The sequence below is a fragment of the Vigna unguiculata genome, chromosome 2 (assembly GCF_004118075.2).
Source record: "Vigna unguiculata cultivar IT97K-499-35 chromosome 2, ASM411807v1, whole genome shotgun sequence".
In the NCBI taxonomy this organism is placed as follows: Eukaryota; Viridiplantae; Streptophyta; class Magnoliopsida; order Fabales; family Fabaceae; genus Vigna; species Vigna unguiculata.
Genome location: NC_040280.1, coordinates 4,807,087 through 4,822,479, shown reverse-complemented (window position 1 = coordinate 4,822,479; position 15,393 = coordinate 4,807,087). Strand labels below are relative to the sequence as shown.

Below are 15,393 nucleotides of genomic sequence, written 5' to 3'. Positions count from 1 at the left end.
TAACAACACCATCACAACATCATTCCCATATTCATTATTAATCATAAACAATAAACAAAGTAGCTCAAACAATAAAAAGCATCACCAAGGATAACAGTGCACAGAAACAAAGCTAGTATAAGAAATTGACGCTTAGGGGTGGCGTTGAACGCCATTCCCCTAACAGTAAGTGGCGCTCAACGCCACATAGGCGTCACTTAGCATCCAAGCATTCACAAAAGGACTCAACAGTGGAGAACTTTCGGTCAATGCCCTAGAGCTAAAATGCTCCTAGACCTGCGATGATTATTGGCGCTTAATGCCACCTGGATGTCGCTCAACGCCTAACAATGTGCAAAAAGTGGAGCTCAACAGTGGGGGCTGCCACTCAATGACATATAAATCCGCAGTAGAAGATTTTCTGCAATTGAGTGAACTCAAACCTGATTAATCACCCAAATTGGTATTCCTTTCTTAGTGATTTGGTTCAAAACAGTTTTAGCACATGAAAAGGAGTACCCATTCATGCAAATGATCAGTTTCGAAGTTTCCCAATCAACATAAATTTCAACCATATCAAACAAGCATAAAGTCAAATATACAACACACAAACTTACACCAAATCATACACATCAGTTCAGATTCATCAAACAATTGTCTTTGTTGTTTATATGCATCCAAACTTTCTTTGCATTACATTTACTATATTATACATAAAAAATGTGTCAAATTACGATACTAAAACATTTATAATTTTAAGATTATGTCCTAGCCATACCTAATTCTATCACAACAAAAAATTACAATATTATCATCAAGTTATTTGAAGTGTGTCTTATTTTTGTTAATTGTGTTTGATATTTCATCAAATTTCATTTATGGTATAGTACTTTAACAAAATTGTATATAGTCCTTGTGCATCTAACACTTCTTAGTATACTTTGTCTACTTTTTGAATAAAAAATATTTATTGCTCTTTGCAACATCTTTGTTTAAGTTGTATGTGCACTTGGTATTTCTTTGCACCACACCAAGGTATTATAAACTTCTGCACAATAAGTATTATTTATTATAATCAAAGATATCATTTTTAGAGTTGGTTTATATATAATATGCATATCAAAGACAATACATATTCATAACAAATATATCATTAAAGGAAATATATACTTTAAAGCATATATAATTGAAGACCAACAAAAATATTATGAGACACTTATGTTATAAATTAAGATTCACATAAGCCTTATGCAACAAGTATGTATACATGACTTGAACCGTGTGAAAAGTGAGAAGTTGATATTTGATTTGATAAGGACTTTATCTTTATTTTCGATTTCGTGTAAGCTTTAGAAAGAAGAGATGATATGGAGAGAAGCTCATGATTGTTTCTATTATATAGTATAATCTCTTTGTCAGACTCATTTGATGAGAGATCAAACATATGTCTGTCATGTAGCACATGTTGGCTACTTCTTCTTCTTCTTTATATTCAAAATCGTTTAGGCTCTCCCACATGGACATAAGGACTTTCTTTATGTCTTTCTTGAAGAGACAATTTGTCCTTTTTTAATTATTATTTGCTTCTTTTCCCTTGAGTCTTTTCTTTGATGGGTTGAAACTTTTTTCCTTTGAAACCTACTTTATTCCTCCACATGTGATGGATTTTCCTTAAGATGAAGGAAATTTCATCTTTAACTTCAAAGTCTTCATTCTTTGAAGGTTCACCTATTAGTTTTTCAACCTTCAAAGCTTTAGTAGGTGTATATCTCTTATTTTGTGTCTTTAAAGTGAATTAGTTTTTCTTTCCTTTATTATCATTTAATCTTATTATAATTTTAGCTCATGAGATTTAAGGATTTAAATAAGCTCTTCAGCAAACACTTCATCTAACCCTTCCGAGATCCTCAAGGTTATTACTTGTGGTCTTCATGGCTTAGGTAAGTTGGACAATGTTTTGTCAATATCATCATATAAATTATAGTACTTACCTACAAAACAAAGCTTATACTATCTAAAATTTATTGAGCATACTTGATATGCTCTCATTTTCTTCCATAGTACAACTTGTGTTATTAAGTAAGTAGAATGAGTTTGTCACTCTTACCTATATGGAACCCTAATATGTAATGATAAGAGTCTCCTACATTTCCTTTTCTCCATTATAGGCATGCATCTTAAAGTATTCCTTATTTGATGGAGCACACATAAGAGCATTGGATGCTTTGGATTTTAAAAAATATATATGTTTTTAACTCATTTGTCAAATAGGTATGACTATTTTCACTATATAATTTGTTATGTGTTTTGTCAAACTTATCTTTGTTTATAATTGTTTTCTTATGTAGGGTTGAAGCCTAACATGAGAGACTTGTGTTTTTATTGGGAACTAATTAACAACATGATAACCTTACAACATAATATAATTAAAGTTTCATTTAAGAAAAGTCTTCATATGGTTAATCATGTGACATCACAACATAAAAAAACTACACGATTTTTGTGTCAAAATATGCATTGCAACATATTGCGAAAAAAAAATGATCGAGTAAAATATGTTGAGTTAGATAAGGTATTTTGTGAATTAACTTCATATGATATTGGTACCATGTCACTACATTTAGTGGATGTCCACAATTAAGTTTTTATGATGTTTCATATGATGAAGTGTTCATACATTGGTATATCTAAAAGGAATTTGATATCATCTTGAATAAATTTAAAGAGTTTGGCAGTGTACATCTATATATGACATCATTGTGTGCACAAGGTCAAAACAAAGGGGCAAAAAATGGGGTGTGTTAATAAGCTTACAAGATCAAATAAGTCTAACTTATCTTATTTTTAGTAGGTTGATGTCATGCATTCTTAGCATGGTAGTTCATTTACTTGACAATCTAACAATGGAAAAATAAATGATACTTTGGTAAGAATTTGGTATGAAAATTAATTTCATTTATGGATCCATTTGATGTTGAGGTTCATCCAAAAAAAAAAATATATATATATATATATATATATATATATATATATATATATATATATATATATATTTATTGTTGATGTAAAGATTGATGGTCATTGTGGTATTGCAACATTGCTAGGCATGTGATAGGAGTTATGAGTTGTTTTTGACTTGAACTTACTTAAAGAACTTAATCGATGACATTATGAACAAATCTATTTAGAGGTAATTAATGATATCTTATGCATGTCTATCATACAATATATTATGTTTAATTATATTTTGAAATATGTTCCAAGATCGGTCATCTTGAAACACCTTTCTAGAATATTTATTTACAACATGCTTCTAGAATATTTACTCTAGAAAAATATTTCGGAATGATTCCAAAATGATGTTCATGAATGATGAAGCCAAAACACTAATTATGTGATAGGTTATATATATTTCATATAGGTTATGGTCATGGTCATGGCATAGTTATGGTCATTGAGAGATTGTGGTTCTATATGGTTATATGACATTAGTCTTACACATATAAGACCTTAGACACCACTTTTACACCAAAACCTTAAGGCAATGTTGTTATGGGTCTTTATTCTTATATAGTGTTTAACTTTGTCTTTTCTATCCAATGTGGGACTTTTTGACTCACACTTGGACTATTCCCAACATCTCTTCTCAAGGGTGAGTCCCTTGTTTTTTTCTTTTTTTCATATGGTATATTTCCCTTCAGGTGTGTATGAGTGACCCCTTTGGTTATGGTTATGCAGTCAGTCACTCCGAACCATCGGCTCTGATACCACTGATAAGTTATATATATTTTTCATATACGGTTATGGGCATGGTTATGGCATATGGTTATTGGGAGATTATGGTTCTATATGGTTATATGACATTAGTCTTACACATATAAGACCTTAGACACCACTTTAACCCCAAAACCTTAAGGCAATGTTGTTATGGGTCTTTATTCTTATATAGTGTTTAACTTTGTCTTTTCTATCCAATGTGGGACTTTTTGACTCACACTTGGACTATTCCCAACATTATGCAATCCAATCCTGAAAAAACAATCTAAAAATCTCCCAAAATAATCAATAAAAAAAAGTTACAATTTCATAATGTAAAAGAAAAAAAAGGACGCACTTACATGTTCTTTTGCAAAAATAACAATGAAGTGTGACGAAATGCACTAATGCAGTAATGATAATATCAACTATAAGAGTAGCACAAGTGTCGTGTACAGCAGTTGTCTCATGCAAACCAAAACCTAGGGACAAAGAGAAAGGAAGAAGAATTAGGTTTCAAGTAAAGTTATAGGTCAAGGGTATTTTTGTCTTTGGATCTTTTTACTATGGTGCAGGTAACAATTATGGAGTTCATGAAGTAAGATTCTTTTTATAAATATTTAGGCTCTCTCTCGGCCCAAATTACGTGCATGTCTTGTTAATTGTTTGGACCGAATAAAGTGCACCTCCTTTTTTTATTAATGTTATTTTCTAAGAAATTTGAAATTAATGTTTGGATGAATTTTAACATTTCTAGGGATATTTTTAAATTATAAAATAATAAATAGAGTTAAAGCAGAAGTTATAAGGTGGCTAAAATATCAATTTTCTCATTCTCGACAGAATACAACTCACTCATTCCTTATCATGACAATAAAATTGAAGCAAATCACTTTGTAATTCACTTTCTCAAATGGCCAATACCAAAAATATATTTTGAATACCAAGCAAACATGAAAATTCTACATTCCCAATTTATGTTCTTTTCAATTATTTTTTATTCTTGTAGGAAAAACGCATTCTTACATTTCAAAATACTATTTGATTTCTAACAAAATAATGCAAAGAGTGTTCTAACTTTCATGAGAGTGAGTAGAAAGTTGACAAATACAATACAATCCCATGTTTATAGGGTAAACAGAGAGCATTTTTCTTCTCATATCTTGGTTGAAAAATGAGAGAGAAAAAAATAATAAGTAAAGTAAAATTAGAAGAAAAAAATTATTTTCACTCAATAAAATTACAAGAAACAATGATATATCTATTAATTAGTTTTTAATGAACACGTACCAAAAAGAAATACAATAATTCACAAATATTATAACGAATCACATGCCCAAACAAACAATAACGAATTGCACAATACAAAGTTTAATTTTTTTTCTCTTTTCCCAACCTCTAAAATATTAAAAAGACCACACTATATATAGTGACCTAAACTAACAACTATAATGAAATAATAGAAAGTATTAATTAACTTAGGGAAGATGAGTAATATTAGCTTAGAAAAATACTTCATTTATGAGATGTTCTAGAAAAATAAAACAACAATGCACTCTCAATGTTTTCAAAATAGAAAAAAAATATTATACTCGTTTCTTGTAGATCATATTTATAAACAAGGTTATGAAAAGTACTATAAAATTTGTTAGAAAATATTATGTTTGTTTGGAGGAAAATTCTTTATAAGATTTAAAAACAAAAGAAAAAAGTAGAAAATAAAATTAGTTTCTCCTTAAAACTAAATTTAAATAATACAATAAGAAACTCGTTTTTTTGGAAAAATTAATAGGAAATATCTTTTATAAATTAAACTAATTTTAACTCGTGAAAAAAAAAATTAATTTTACTTTTCCTTTCTTATTTCTTTCTCTATGAAAGAAAATATCTATAAATAAGTAGACTCATTATTTAAGAGCAATCTTACAGTTTCATCGTTCTTATTTATTTTGAAAACATCCTCATTAATTTTATGATACAAGTCATTGTCCAATAATTTTTAAATAAAATATTTTATGAAGTTATGTATCCAAATAAAACTTTATATACATTGTCTAAATATATATATTTGTCCAATATATCGTTTTCCTTTTGCTTCGACATGAAGTTTCGACAACTTTAATATACTGCCTTTACTATCAACCAAACAAAGAGGATGCACATTCTGCATTTCTATTAACTTATCCATCTACTTTTATTTGTCTTCTAATGCCTATTTCTTTTTATTTGCATACATTATTGTTCCATTTTTTAAATATTCTTTGTTGCCACTGTTACTGACACCATTCTGTCACCTTTATATCTTTGCTCAATTATGGGTGCTCCCTTCTAGTTATGTCTAGCTCTGAGTCATGAACAAACTCTTGACAATTGTATATCATTGAAGAAATAAAAAAAAATATATGGAGTAAAATTATGATTGATCGAGCCAATTGTTAATTGACCTTAATGATGTTATTATAACAAATTTAAGGTTGGAATATTAGTACTAAAATTTTCATGATTGAAATATTTGTTTTGATATATTTAATAATATCATATCATTTAAAAATTCAGCATAACTTAAATATATTTTCTTTTTAAATATTTTAAGATGTTTTTGTAAAATAAAACATTACAATCCAATTCCATTGAAGTACTAAAACGAAATAGATTCCAATTCCATTAAAATACTAAGAATAAAATGATTTTTAGCATTACTTGAATCATGTCACTCATTTTTTTCCCAACGAAAAAGGTTGCAACTGAGTTGAACTAGAAAAATGGTAAAGGTGTTCCTTAATTTCTCAGTCTGTGGTTGACACGTTTCACTGATTTAGTGACAAACAGATGTAAACTGATCCGATCATCATTGGAGTTGCTGAAAGCACAAAATAGAAAATCCAAAGAAAAAGAAAAGAAAAGAAAAATTAAGAAATTAAAAACATGGTAGCCTCATGCATCTCAGATTCTCAGAGTTTTGGATAAAATCAAAAAGATAAACTTTGGTGAAAGAAGGCACACAGAAAGAGAAGAGAGGGTGAGGAAAAATAAAGGAAAAAGAAAAGAAAGAGAGGTTTCACTTTCAGGTTCAGTTTCACTTTCACGAGCCTATCACCGACCCTCTGCTCCTGCAACTTCCTCCTTCAACCACTGCGAACTCTGAAAGAAAGAATAAAATATCCCCATTTAGTTTGGTTGGTGAAAGTTGAAACCTTTTCACACGGGCTCAAGTACCAGCTTTCCCTTGTTTTATTTTTGTCAGCAGCGACCCTGGTTTTGTTTTTCAAAGATCTGATCTGGGTTTTGGATGATTCAATGTGAGAGTTAAGATTTTGCTGTTGGGGTTTTGTTGTTTTGGTTCATAGTGATAGAAAAAGTAAAGGTGGGATTTGTAAAGGGGTGGAGATGGATCGTTCTGCGATGACTGTTGGGCCAGGAATGGATATGCCAATCATGCATGACAGTGATAGGTATGAGCTGGTCCGTGATATTGGGTCGGGGAATTTTGGTGTGGCTAGGCTCATGAGGGACAAGCACACTGAGGAGCTTGTTGCTGTGAAGTATATTGAGAGAGGTGAAAAGGTTTGTTTCCCATTTTAGCTCAATTTTTTCTGTTTTTGTTCTTCTTTCGTGAATTAAGCTCTCCTTTTCTCTTTATCGTGCTCGTAAAGTTTTAGTTTGGGTGGGGGATTTTGGCAACTGAAGTCTGTAGGTTATGATTTGATTGGTTGGGTTCTTTGTTGGAAATGGTTCTACTAGTGGTGGTGGGTGCTTTGGTTTTCAGTTGGACGGTGCTAAAAGAGGTGTAGGTGATTAATAGGGGTGTGCATCTGGATTTCAGTCTGTTTAGAATTGAGATGTGTACGTGCTGCCTAATCTAATTGTATGCACTGGTTTTGCTGTTCTTATGTTTGGATGGAATTTCCGGCCTTTGGGAATATGAACCTAGATTTTGCTTTCCTCTTCTACCTATAAAAATTAAGCTCAATATTGGAATTAGTAGACAGTGGAAGACCCTTGAACTCTTACTGTTTTCAAAGCATAATGATAAGTGTTGTTTTTGGTTCTAAATGTTGGCTGCGGTGATTCAATTGAAAGTGCAAATGCTACAGTGTGCTTGATAGCAGACTTTCTTAACTAATGTTATATCTGCCTTAAACCCTTGACACTTGTTTGTGAAGTCACATGTACACCAGCATTCCCCCTTATGGTGAAGCTTATCTAGAGTTTATGTGAATCAATTTCGTTGGATTTTACATGCTAAGCTATGCTGTAGAGTTAAATGAAGTTTGAAAGGTATTGTGTTGCATGCATGTGGTTTTCCCTGCATTACATTAAGCTTAGTCATGTTTTTTTCTTAACAGATAGATGAAAATGTACGAAGGGAAATTATAAATCACAGATCATTGAGGCATCCCAATATTGTTAGGTTCAAGGAGGTTTGTTCTCTTTCTGTACACATCCAAAGTCTTAGCCGATTTCTTCCTACATATACCTAAGGCGTATTTTAATCAGTTCTCATTCTCTGAAAGTATAGGTCATACTAACACCTACACATTTGGCTATTGTGATGGAATATGCTTCTGGAGGAGAGTTATTTGAACGGATTTGCAAAGCAGGAAGATTTGGTGAAGATGAGGTTCTTATCTTTTCCAATCAAGCATTCTTTCCAGTGTTGTTGCAGTTACCGTTTACCCTTAATGTCTATTATGTTTTGCTGCAGGCACGGTTCTTCTTCCAACAACTTATATCAGGGGTTAGCTTCTGTCATGCAATGGTACATGAGTTTGGCAACTTTAGTCTTTACTTTCTCGTTAGTGCATTTTCTGCCTGAAAGATATAGTAAATTGTCTGACTTGAATGTCTCCATTTCTCTTCTTTAATAAAGCAAGTATGCCATCGTGACTTAAAGTTGGAGAACACATTGTTGGATGGCAGTCCAGCTCCTCGTTTGAAGATTTGTGATTTTGGGTATTCGAAGGTAATTTTCTTTCTTCATACTGTTTTATTTGTTGATACCTTCGCATTTACAATACTTGCATTCCAGATTGACATTGGAACCGGGTACTGTTTAGGAAGTTCATTGCAATTTTATTGTACCCCAAGATCAAGAATTTTCTTCCTCTGTACTTTGGCTTTGTGGATCAGTTTGTACTATCTGTGACATAAATCCTGATTGTCTTACTTTTGCAGTCCTCTGTACTACATTCACAACCAAAATCTACAGTCGGAACCCCTGCATACATTGCTCCTGAAGTTTTGCTTAAGAAAGAATATGATGGCAAGGTATTATGTAACTTCCATCCCCGAAGAAAATTCATAGAACTGTTGTATTGGCTTATTTGGTTCTTATAGTTTGCAATTATATGTTGGTGACCACAACAACCTGTTAATTTGTTCCATGCAGTATAGAATCTACCATCTTAATGTCAGTAAAGACACTATGACACTATCTAGGTGTTGCATGGAAAAACATATAATGATATGTTCCGTAATCACTACAGGTTTAATTGGATTGTCACTGTTTTAGCATCATCCTGCTTGTTAAATCTAATTCAGTGAGTAGTAGACTTTGGTTGATATCTGGAGTTGTATTTTGTTGGCATGTCAACAGCATACAAGACCTACAACTTACAAGGACAATAGTGTAATACTTTTCACCTTAACTAGTACATTGAGCTCTTTCTCCCCGAACAATAGAACATAACCAAGAGTGAGAAATGAAAAATATTTTTTTCTATTTAAGACTCATTGCAATCTCTTTCATGGTTTCCCAGTGTGAAGTGTGAATTCTTTCAGAAAATGGAGTTTTTTCTGAGAGCCTTGTGGTGTTCTGAGTAATAAGAATCCCAGTGACGATCAAGATCAACCCCATCACTTATAGTTCTCCAAACTGAATATCAAAACGGTCCTCCATTGTTTTCTTGTCACTTTCTCTATGCATGTTTCTTATCAGTGGTTGTGGAACTTGAAGAGAAGTTTGATAATTGTGAGACTAATATATCGTGGATCTTCAAATTGTTTACTTTTCATTTATGGTTAGATCGGGTTGTGACTAATGTTATGCTTGATCTCCTACACATGAAACTAAATTTTAGATTATAATCTGAAAGCACTACTTTCAGTACAGCTATGCATTTTCTGTAATATACTTTGCATTCAACTGTGACTCAGATTGCAGATGTGTGGTCCTGTGGGGTGACCTTATATGTCATGTTGGTAGGTGCATATCCTTTCGAGGATCCAGAGGAACCTGCAAATTTCCGAAAGACAATTCAGGTAGCTTACTTACTGGACCCGTGTTTAGGTCACTGCAATTCGATTTTGTTTAAACAGTTGGATTTTGTTTGCAGAGGATTTTGAAAGTCCAGTACTCAATTCCTGATTATGTTCATATATCTCCGGAATGCCGTCATCTAATCTCAAGGATCTTCGTCGCAGATCCTGCACAGGTCAGCTTATAATTTTTCTAATTTTTCGATCTGAAAATTTTGTGCTTCGTTTATACGATTGAATCTTAAAAATGTGCTAGCAACACACTGTTATGTATCTAGAAGGGAGCAACTCAGGATTATAAATCTGTATTGGTATTATGATGATGAGTTTCTTACAATGGATAAGAAAGTATTACATCAGCTACTAGCTAGTACAGATGAAACCAAAAGACAGAGAAGAAAGGAATCCTCCAGAAGGAAGAAACGACAGAGAGAGAAAGTATTACATCAGCCACCCCTCTCTCCCTCTCTTGCTGTTCTATTTCTAGAATGGTACTACAAAATCTTGCAACAAATAATTTGTTATTCTCTTTCTCACTCTTGTGCACTTTCATGTGCATAGGATCTTGTGCCCGCTGTTTATTCTTCTGTTAACCATCACTTTACAATTTTTCCCTGCCTCCAAATTTTCCAGCTCACGGTCCCATTGGCATTTATCAGTGTTGGGTTTGTTACACACACTTTCAATTACCCTTCTAACTCTCTCCTAAAATATTGATAGCTAGAGACTTTCAAACACTCTTTTTAATTCTCTAGCATGCTATTAACTATCAGTTAAAATTTGTTGAGAACTACAAAATCATGAGTGAGGTTTGTTGAAGAAGAAGCAGAATCTTCCAAATTTGTGATTTCCAATCAGTTTGGACATTTAAAACTGTGTTACATAAAGCTAACACTTTCCATGTGAAGAGTTGAAGTGAGATGAATCATCAAATTAATATTCCATTTCAAGTTAAGCCCCCCTTGTTTGTTTTTTTCTTACCTTAAAATGGAGACTAATATCGTTTTATGCAGAGAATAACTATGCCTGATATTCGAAGTCACGAGTGGTTTTTGACGAACCTTCCGGCAGATCTGATGGTGGACAACACAATGAGCAACCAATTTGAGGAGGCTCATCAACCAATGCAGAGCATTGAAGAGATCATGCAGATAATTAGAGAAGCTACAATTCCTGGAGCCAAAACTCAGTCTCTCAACCAGTATCTCACTGGTAGCTTGGACATGGATGATGATGACATGGACGAGGACCCAGAGACAGATTCTGATCTCGATATTGATAGCAGTGGAGAAATAGTTTATGCAATGTAAGTTCCTGCCAGACACTGTAAACTCAATTCTCTCATCAATTTATAAGAGATCCAGTGGAATTGTTAGAGTGCGTGGAAGAAAAGTATTTCACATATGGAGGGAAAGGATTCTATGATCAAAATCTTATATTATCAGGATCCACTCTGCTTGTATTTTATGATCTTTAATGATCCTATGCTATCTTTCATTTCTGGCATCTATTCAGGTTTCAGTTTTCTCAGTTAACTTTATATATTGTTAAATATGAAATATTTTTACACAAACATCTAATACAAATTTACTTTATCACTATATTACTATACTTCATTAATGGGATCATATTGTAAAATAGTAAAAAAAAATTCGATGTTTATTTTACGTTTGGTGTTTATGGTTGGAAATTTCATGAATTTGTGCTTAATTTGTTCATAGACAGATATGGACTCAAACTGCTTTCTTGTGCTTAATTTGTCAGTGATTATTCTTTATTGAAAAACTTTGATTAACTAAATTTGATAAGGTATTTTCAATCATATCTTTTAAGACTAGAATCCGGATGAGAGTTACTTAAAAGGATCCTATTTAGATCGATGTTAAAATGGAAGCTTAATTCTTATCAAGGGAAAAATACTTTTTTCTAAGTGAACAAAAAATTAGAGAAAATTGTTTTCTATTTTCACAAATGTATCTAAAAGGCACAACAGCCACATGAACAACATAAGAGATGCACCACCTGAGGGCAACACACATGGTGGAAAAACAAGCAATCTGTATGCGTGGTATGAGTCAAAGATCAATCAGGCGCAGATTGATTGCAAAATCAACAAAAGCAGCATTTAAACATCATATCCACAAATTTAAAAGTTCAAATTTTAATTTTTTTCCTTTTACATGAAAATAAAATTCTCAATTTTAAATAATCTAATTATTCTCATAAAATTCTAAATTTTGATATTTTTAAAATAACTATATATACAATATATTTTGTAATAAAACATGTACTAGAAAACATAATATTTATAATGGTTAAAATTTTAAATTTTAGTGATTAAAAAATGTCATATGAAGAATTATATATATCAAAAACAATTTATGACAGAAATATCTTAATAGTTGATATTTATGTTAGAAAAAAAATCTAACCATTAAAAATTGTCGCAAAACTTATTTTTATTTTATAATCTTTTATCGTATATCATATGCACTGAAGAAAAGTATGACGGGTGACGTAGAAGGTGGCATACACAAAGAGCCAAATTCCAAATTAGTTATAAAGGAGGGATAAGTGGCAACCAAATTGCAAATCATGTAGTCAAGGAGGAGTAATAGAAAGAGAATATCAAATACCATACTACAAGATTTTGTCAGTTATAGGCAATTTGTGGTACTTCTCTATCTTCTCAGAATCTTATTCTTCTTTTGTTTGTAGAATCCTCTCTGAGTTTTTTCTTGCTTATCAGGTGCAATGACAGGGAAGTGACTCTGACATCTTGAGCATAGACCATTTCTTATATTACAGTTCTTTTAGTTGAATGTTGAAGTTAAACTAAATTTCATTTGTTGGTTACTTAATACCATATTATCTGTAGTTCTTTTGCCCTAAAATAGTTAAAGGTTTCCTTTACATTGTTTGATTTTGTGAGATAGATAATTGTAGTTCTATCATTTAGTGCTTTCATTGACCATGGCCGATAATACACGGATGAAGACAATGGACGCTGAGGTAAAAAAACTTTACAAGCTTATGGAAGAAATTGTCGAGACCCATCAAAATGAAATTGCTCGAATTAATGAGGCCAACCAGTGTCGCTTCGATGCAGTTCAACAGTCTTTAACTCAAGTTGTGCAACTTCATCAATCCAACCATGCTTCTTCATCCCTAATGAGCACACCCATGGTACGAACTTGCACATTGCCTCTCACAATCAACATCAAACCCTGCTCCCCCATCGATGCATGAATTTCAATCTTCCTCGATTTGATGGTTCAAATGCTTTGGGTTGGCAATTTAGCATTGATCAATATTTCACTTTCTACCAGATTCCAGAAGCAGAACAAGTTGCTATTGTTGGGATGCACATGACTGGTTCCGCCATTCCATGGTTTCAAATGACATAATGTGCGTTGTCGTCGATTTCTTGGACACACTTGAAACGCTCCATTGAGTTAGAGTTTGGATCTTCATTGTTCAAATTACCTCGAGAATCACTCTTCAAACTCCACCAACAAGGCACAATTTTAGATTACTATTCAGAATTCATCACACTTGCAAATCGCACCCAAATTGAACCAGTGGAGGCGTTACACGATTGTTTTATTAGTGGGTTACACACGAAGATTCGATGAGAAGTAAAGGCTCAATGCCCCTACTCTTTGATGCGTGGGATGAGTCTAGCTAAACTTTATGAGGATAAATTCTCTTCTGCACCACTCTAGGACCCAATACGTCTCGTAACACAACATACAAACCACATATAAACCCACAAATCAAACCACCCCCACGATCTACATTACCACCACTCCTTCCCACTCCGTCGTAGCAACTCGACCTCACAGATGCGACGAGAGAAAGGGCTCTGTTTTTGGTGTGATGAGAAATTTACTCCCTCCCACAAGTGCCCTAATAAGCATTTTATGCTTTACCAATTGGAAGAAGTAAAAGAGGGCCCCGCCATGCCTCCAGAATTGCTCGTGAATAGTGACCCAAATGCTCATAATCTGCACCAGTGAGAACAAGAGGTCTTGGAGCACCACCTCTCCCTCAATGCAATGAAGGGGACACCAAGCTCGGGTATTCAGGTATTGATTGATAGAGGTAGCTCTGACAGTTTTATTCAACCACGAATTGCTAAATTTTTGAACCTGCCGGTCCAACCTACTCCTGCTTTTCGAGTCATGGTAGGAAATTTTCATGTTATGATTGTTGAGGGTCATCTTCCCTTTCTAGACATCTCAATGCAAGGACATTCTATTAGATTTCCAAATGTTTATGTTCTTACAAGTGTCGATTATGATGCTTTGTTGATTAAGTTTTTGCATGAAGGGAAATTTATCACTATTAAAGGCGAAGAGGCAATTGGGCCGCAACAAGCTCAATTTAACCACATGAAAAGGCTTTTTCATACAGAAGTTGTAGCAGAAGCCTTCTCTATAAAACTCACACAACCAGAAGGTAATGCCAGTTACCCTCTTGAGCTACCGTAGGACATGCATCCTAAATTGGTGTTATTATTACATAAATATGCACCAATTTTTGACCCACCATCCGATCTCCCTCCATAACGAGACCATGATCACTGTATACTCTGAAGCTCAACCTGTCAAACTAAAGCCATATCGTTATCCACATAGCCAAAAGGAGAAAATTGAGCTCATGATATAACAAATGTTAGAGGACGACATCATCAATCAAGCAAGAGTCCTTTCTCCTCTCTAATTTTACTCCTAAAAAAAGGATGGAACTTGTTTTGCACTAACTATCAAGCATTAAATGCCATGACGGTGAAGGACGATTTCCTATACCTATTGTTGATGAATTATTTGACGAGTTGCATGGCTCTAAATATTTTTCAAAGTTGAACTTGCGCTCCGGCTATCACCAAATCCTCGTCCAAACCGAGGATAGGTACAAAACAACATTTTAGACACACCAAGGACATTATGAATGGTTGGTAATGCCATTTGGTTTAACAAATGCCCCGGCCACCGTTCAAGGTTTAATGAATGATGTGTTTCGACTTTTTTTTGCGGAAATTTGTGTTGGTTTTTTTTTATGATATTCTAGTTTTCAGTGATTCTTGGCATACTCACTTATCTCATTTAGAACAAGTACTACAATTGTTACTAAACACAAGGTTGTCCGTCAAGCTTTCCAAATATTCTTTTGGAACCACCTTGATCAATTATTTGGGCCATACAATTACAATTGGAGGTGTTCACATGGATAAAGATAAGGTGCAAGTAGTTTTAGAATGGCCACAACCTAAAAACATTAAACAATTAAGTGGTTTCCTAGGCTTGAATGGGTACTATCGCAGATTCATTAAAGGTTATGCTTCCTTGGCAGCTCCACTCACAGATTTGCTAAGAAAAGAGGCTTTCAAATGATCCT

General features: G+C 33.3%; 1 protein-coding gene and 1 long non-coding RNA gene across 2 annotated transcripts; both read left to right on the top strand.

Annotated features, from left to right (window-relative positions):
- The first annotated feature begins 6,467 nt into the window (after positions 1–6,467).
- On the top strand, positions 6,468–11,528 carry LOC114173339 (serine/threonine-protein kinase SRK2E-like). The gene is made up of 9 exons (XM_028057659.1): positions 6,468–7,299; positions 8,082–8,156; positions 8,255–8,356; positions 8,441–8,494; positions 8,606–8,698; positions 8,911–9,003; positions 9,892–9,996; positions 10,071–10,169; positions 11,007–11,528. Exons 1-9 carry the CDS (start codon positions 7,123–7,125, stop codon positions 11,301–11,303), a joined length of 1,095 nt encoding a protein of 364 aa, XP_027913460.1. The 5' UTR covers positions 6,468–7,122; the 3' UTR covers positions 11,304–11,528.
- A 1,065-nt stretch (positions 11,529–12,593) lies between these two features.
- Positions 12,594–15,140, top strand: LOC114173340. Its single transcript, XR_003602494.1, has 3 exons — positions 12,594–12,666; positions 12,743–13,179; positions 13,323–15,140. It is a non-coding gene; the product is annotated as an uncharacterized LOC114173340 (long non-coding RNA).
- Positions 15,141–15,393: the final 253 nt, after the last annotated feature.

What these genes read in the sequence shown, in the direction of transcription:
- LOC114173339 (XM_028057659.1), top strand. Translation starts at nt 7,123, where the DNA reads ATGGATCGTTCTGCGATGACTGTTGGGCCAGGAATGGATATGCCAATC. An exon ending in ATATTGAGAGAGGTGAAAAG is followed by an intron (nt 7,300 to 8,081) that starts GTTTGTTTCCCA and finishes TTTTCTTAACAG; the next exon opens with ATAGATGAAAATGTACGAAG. An exon ending in TCGTCGCAGATCCTGCACAG is followed by an intron (nt 10,170 to 11,006) that starts GTCAGCTTATAA and finishes CGTTTTATGCAG; the next exon opens with AGAATAACTATGCCTGATAT.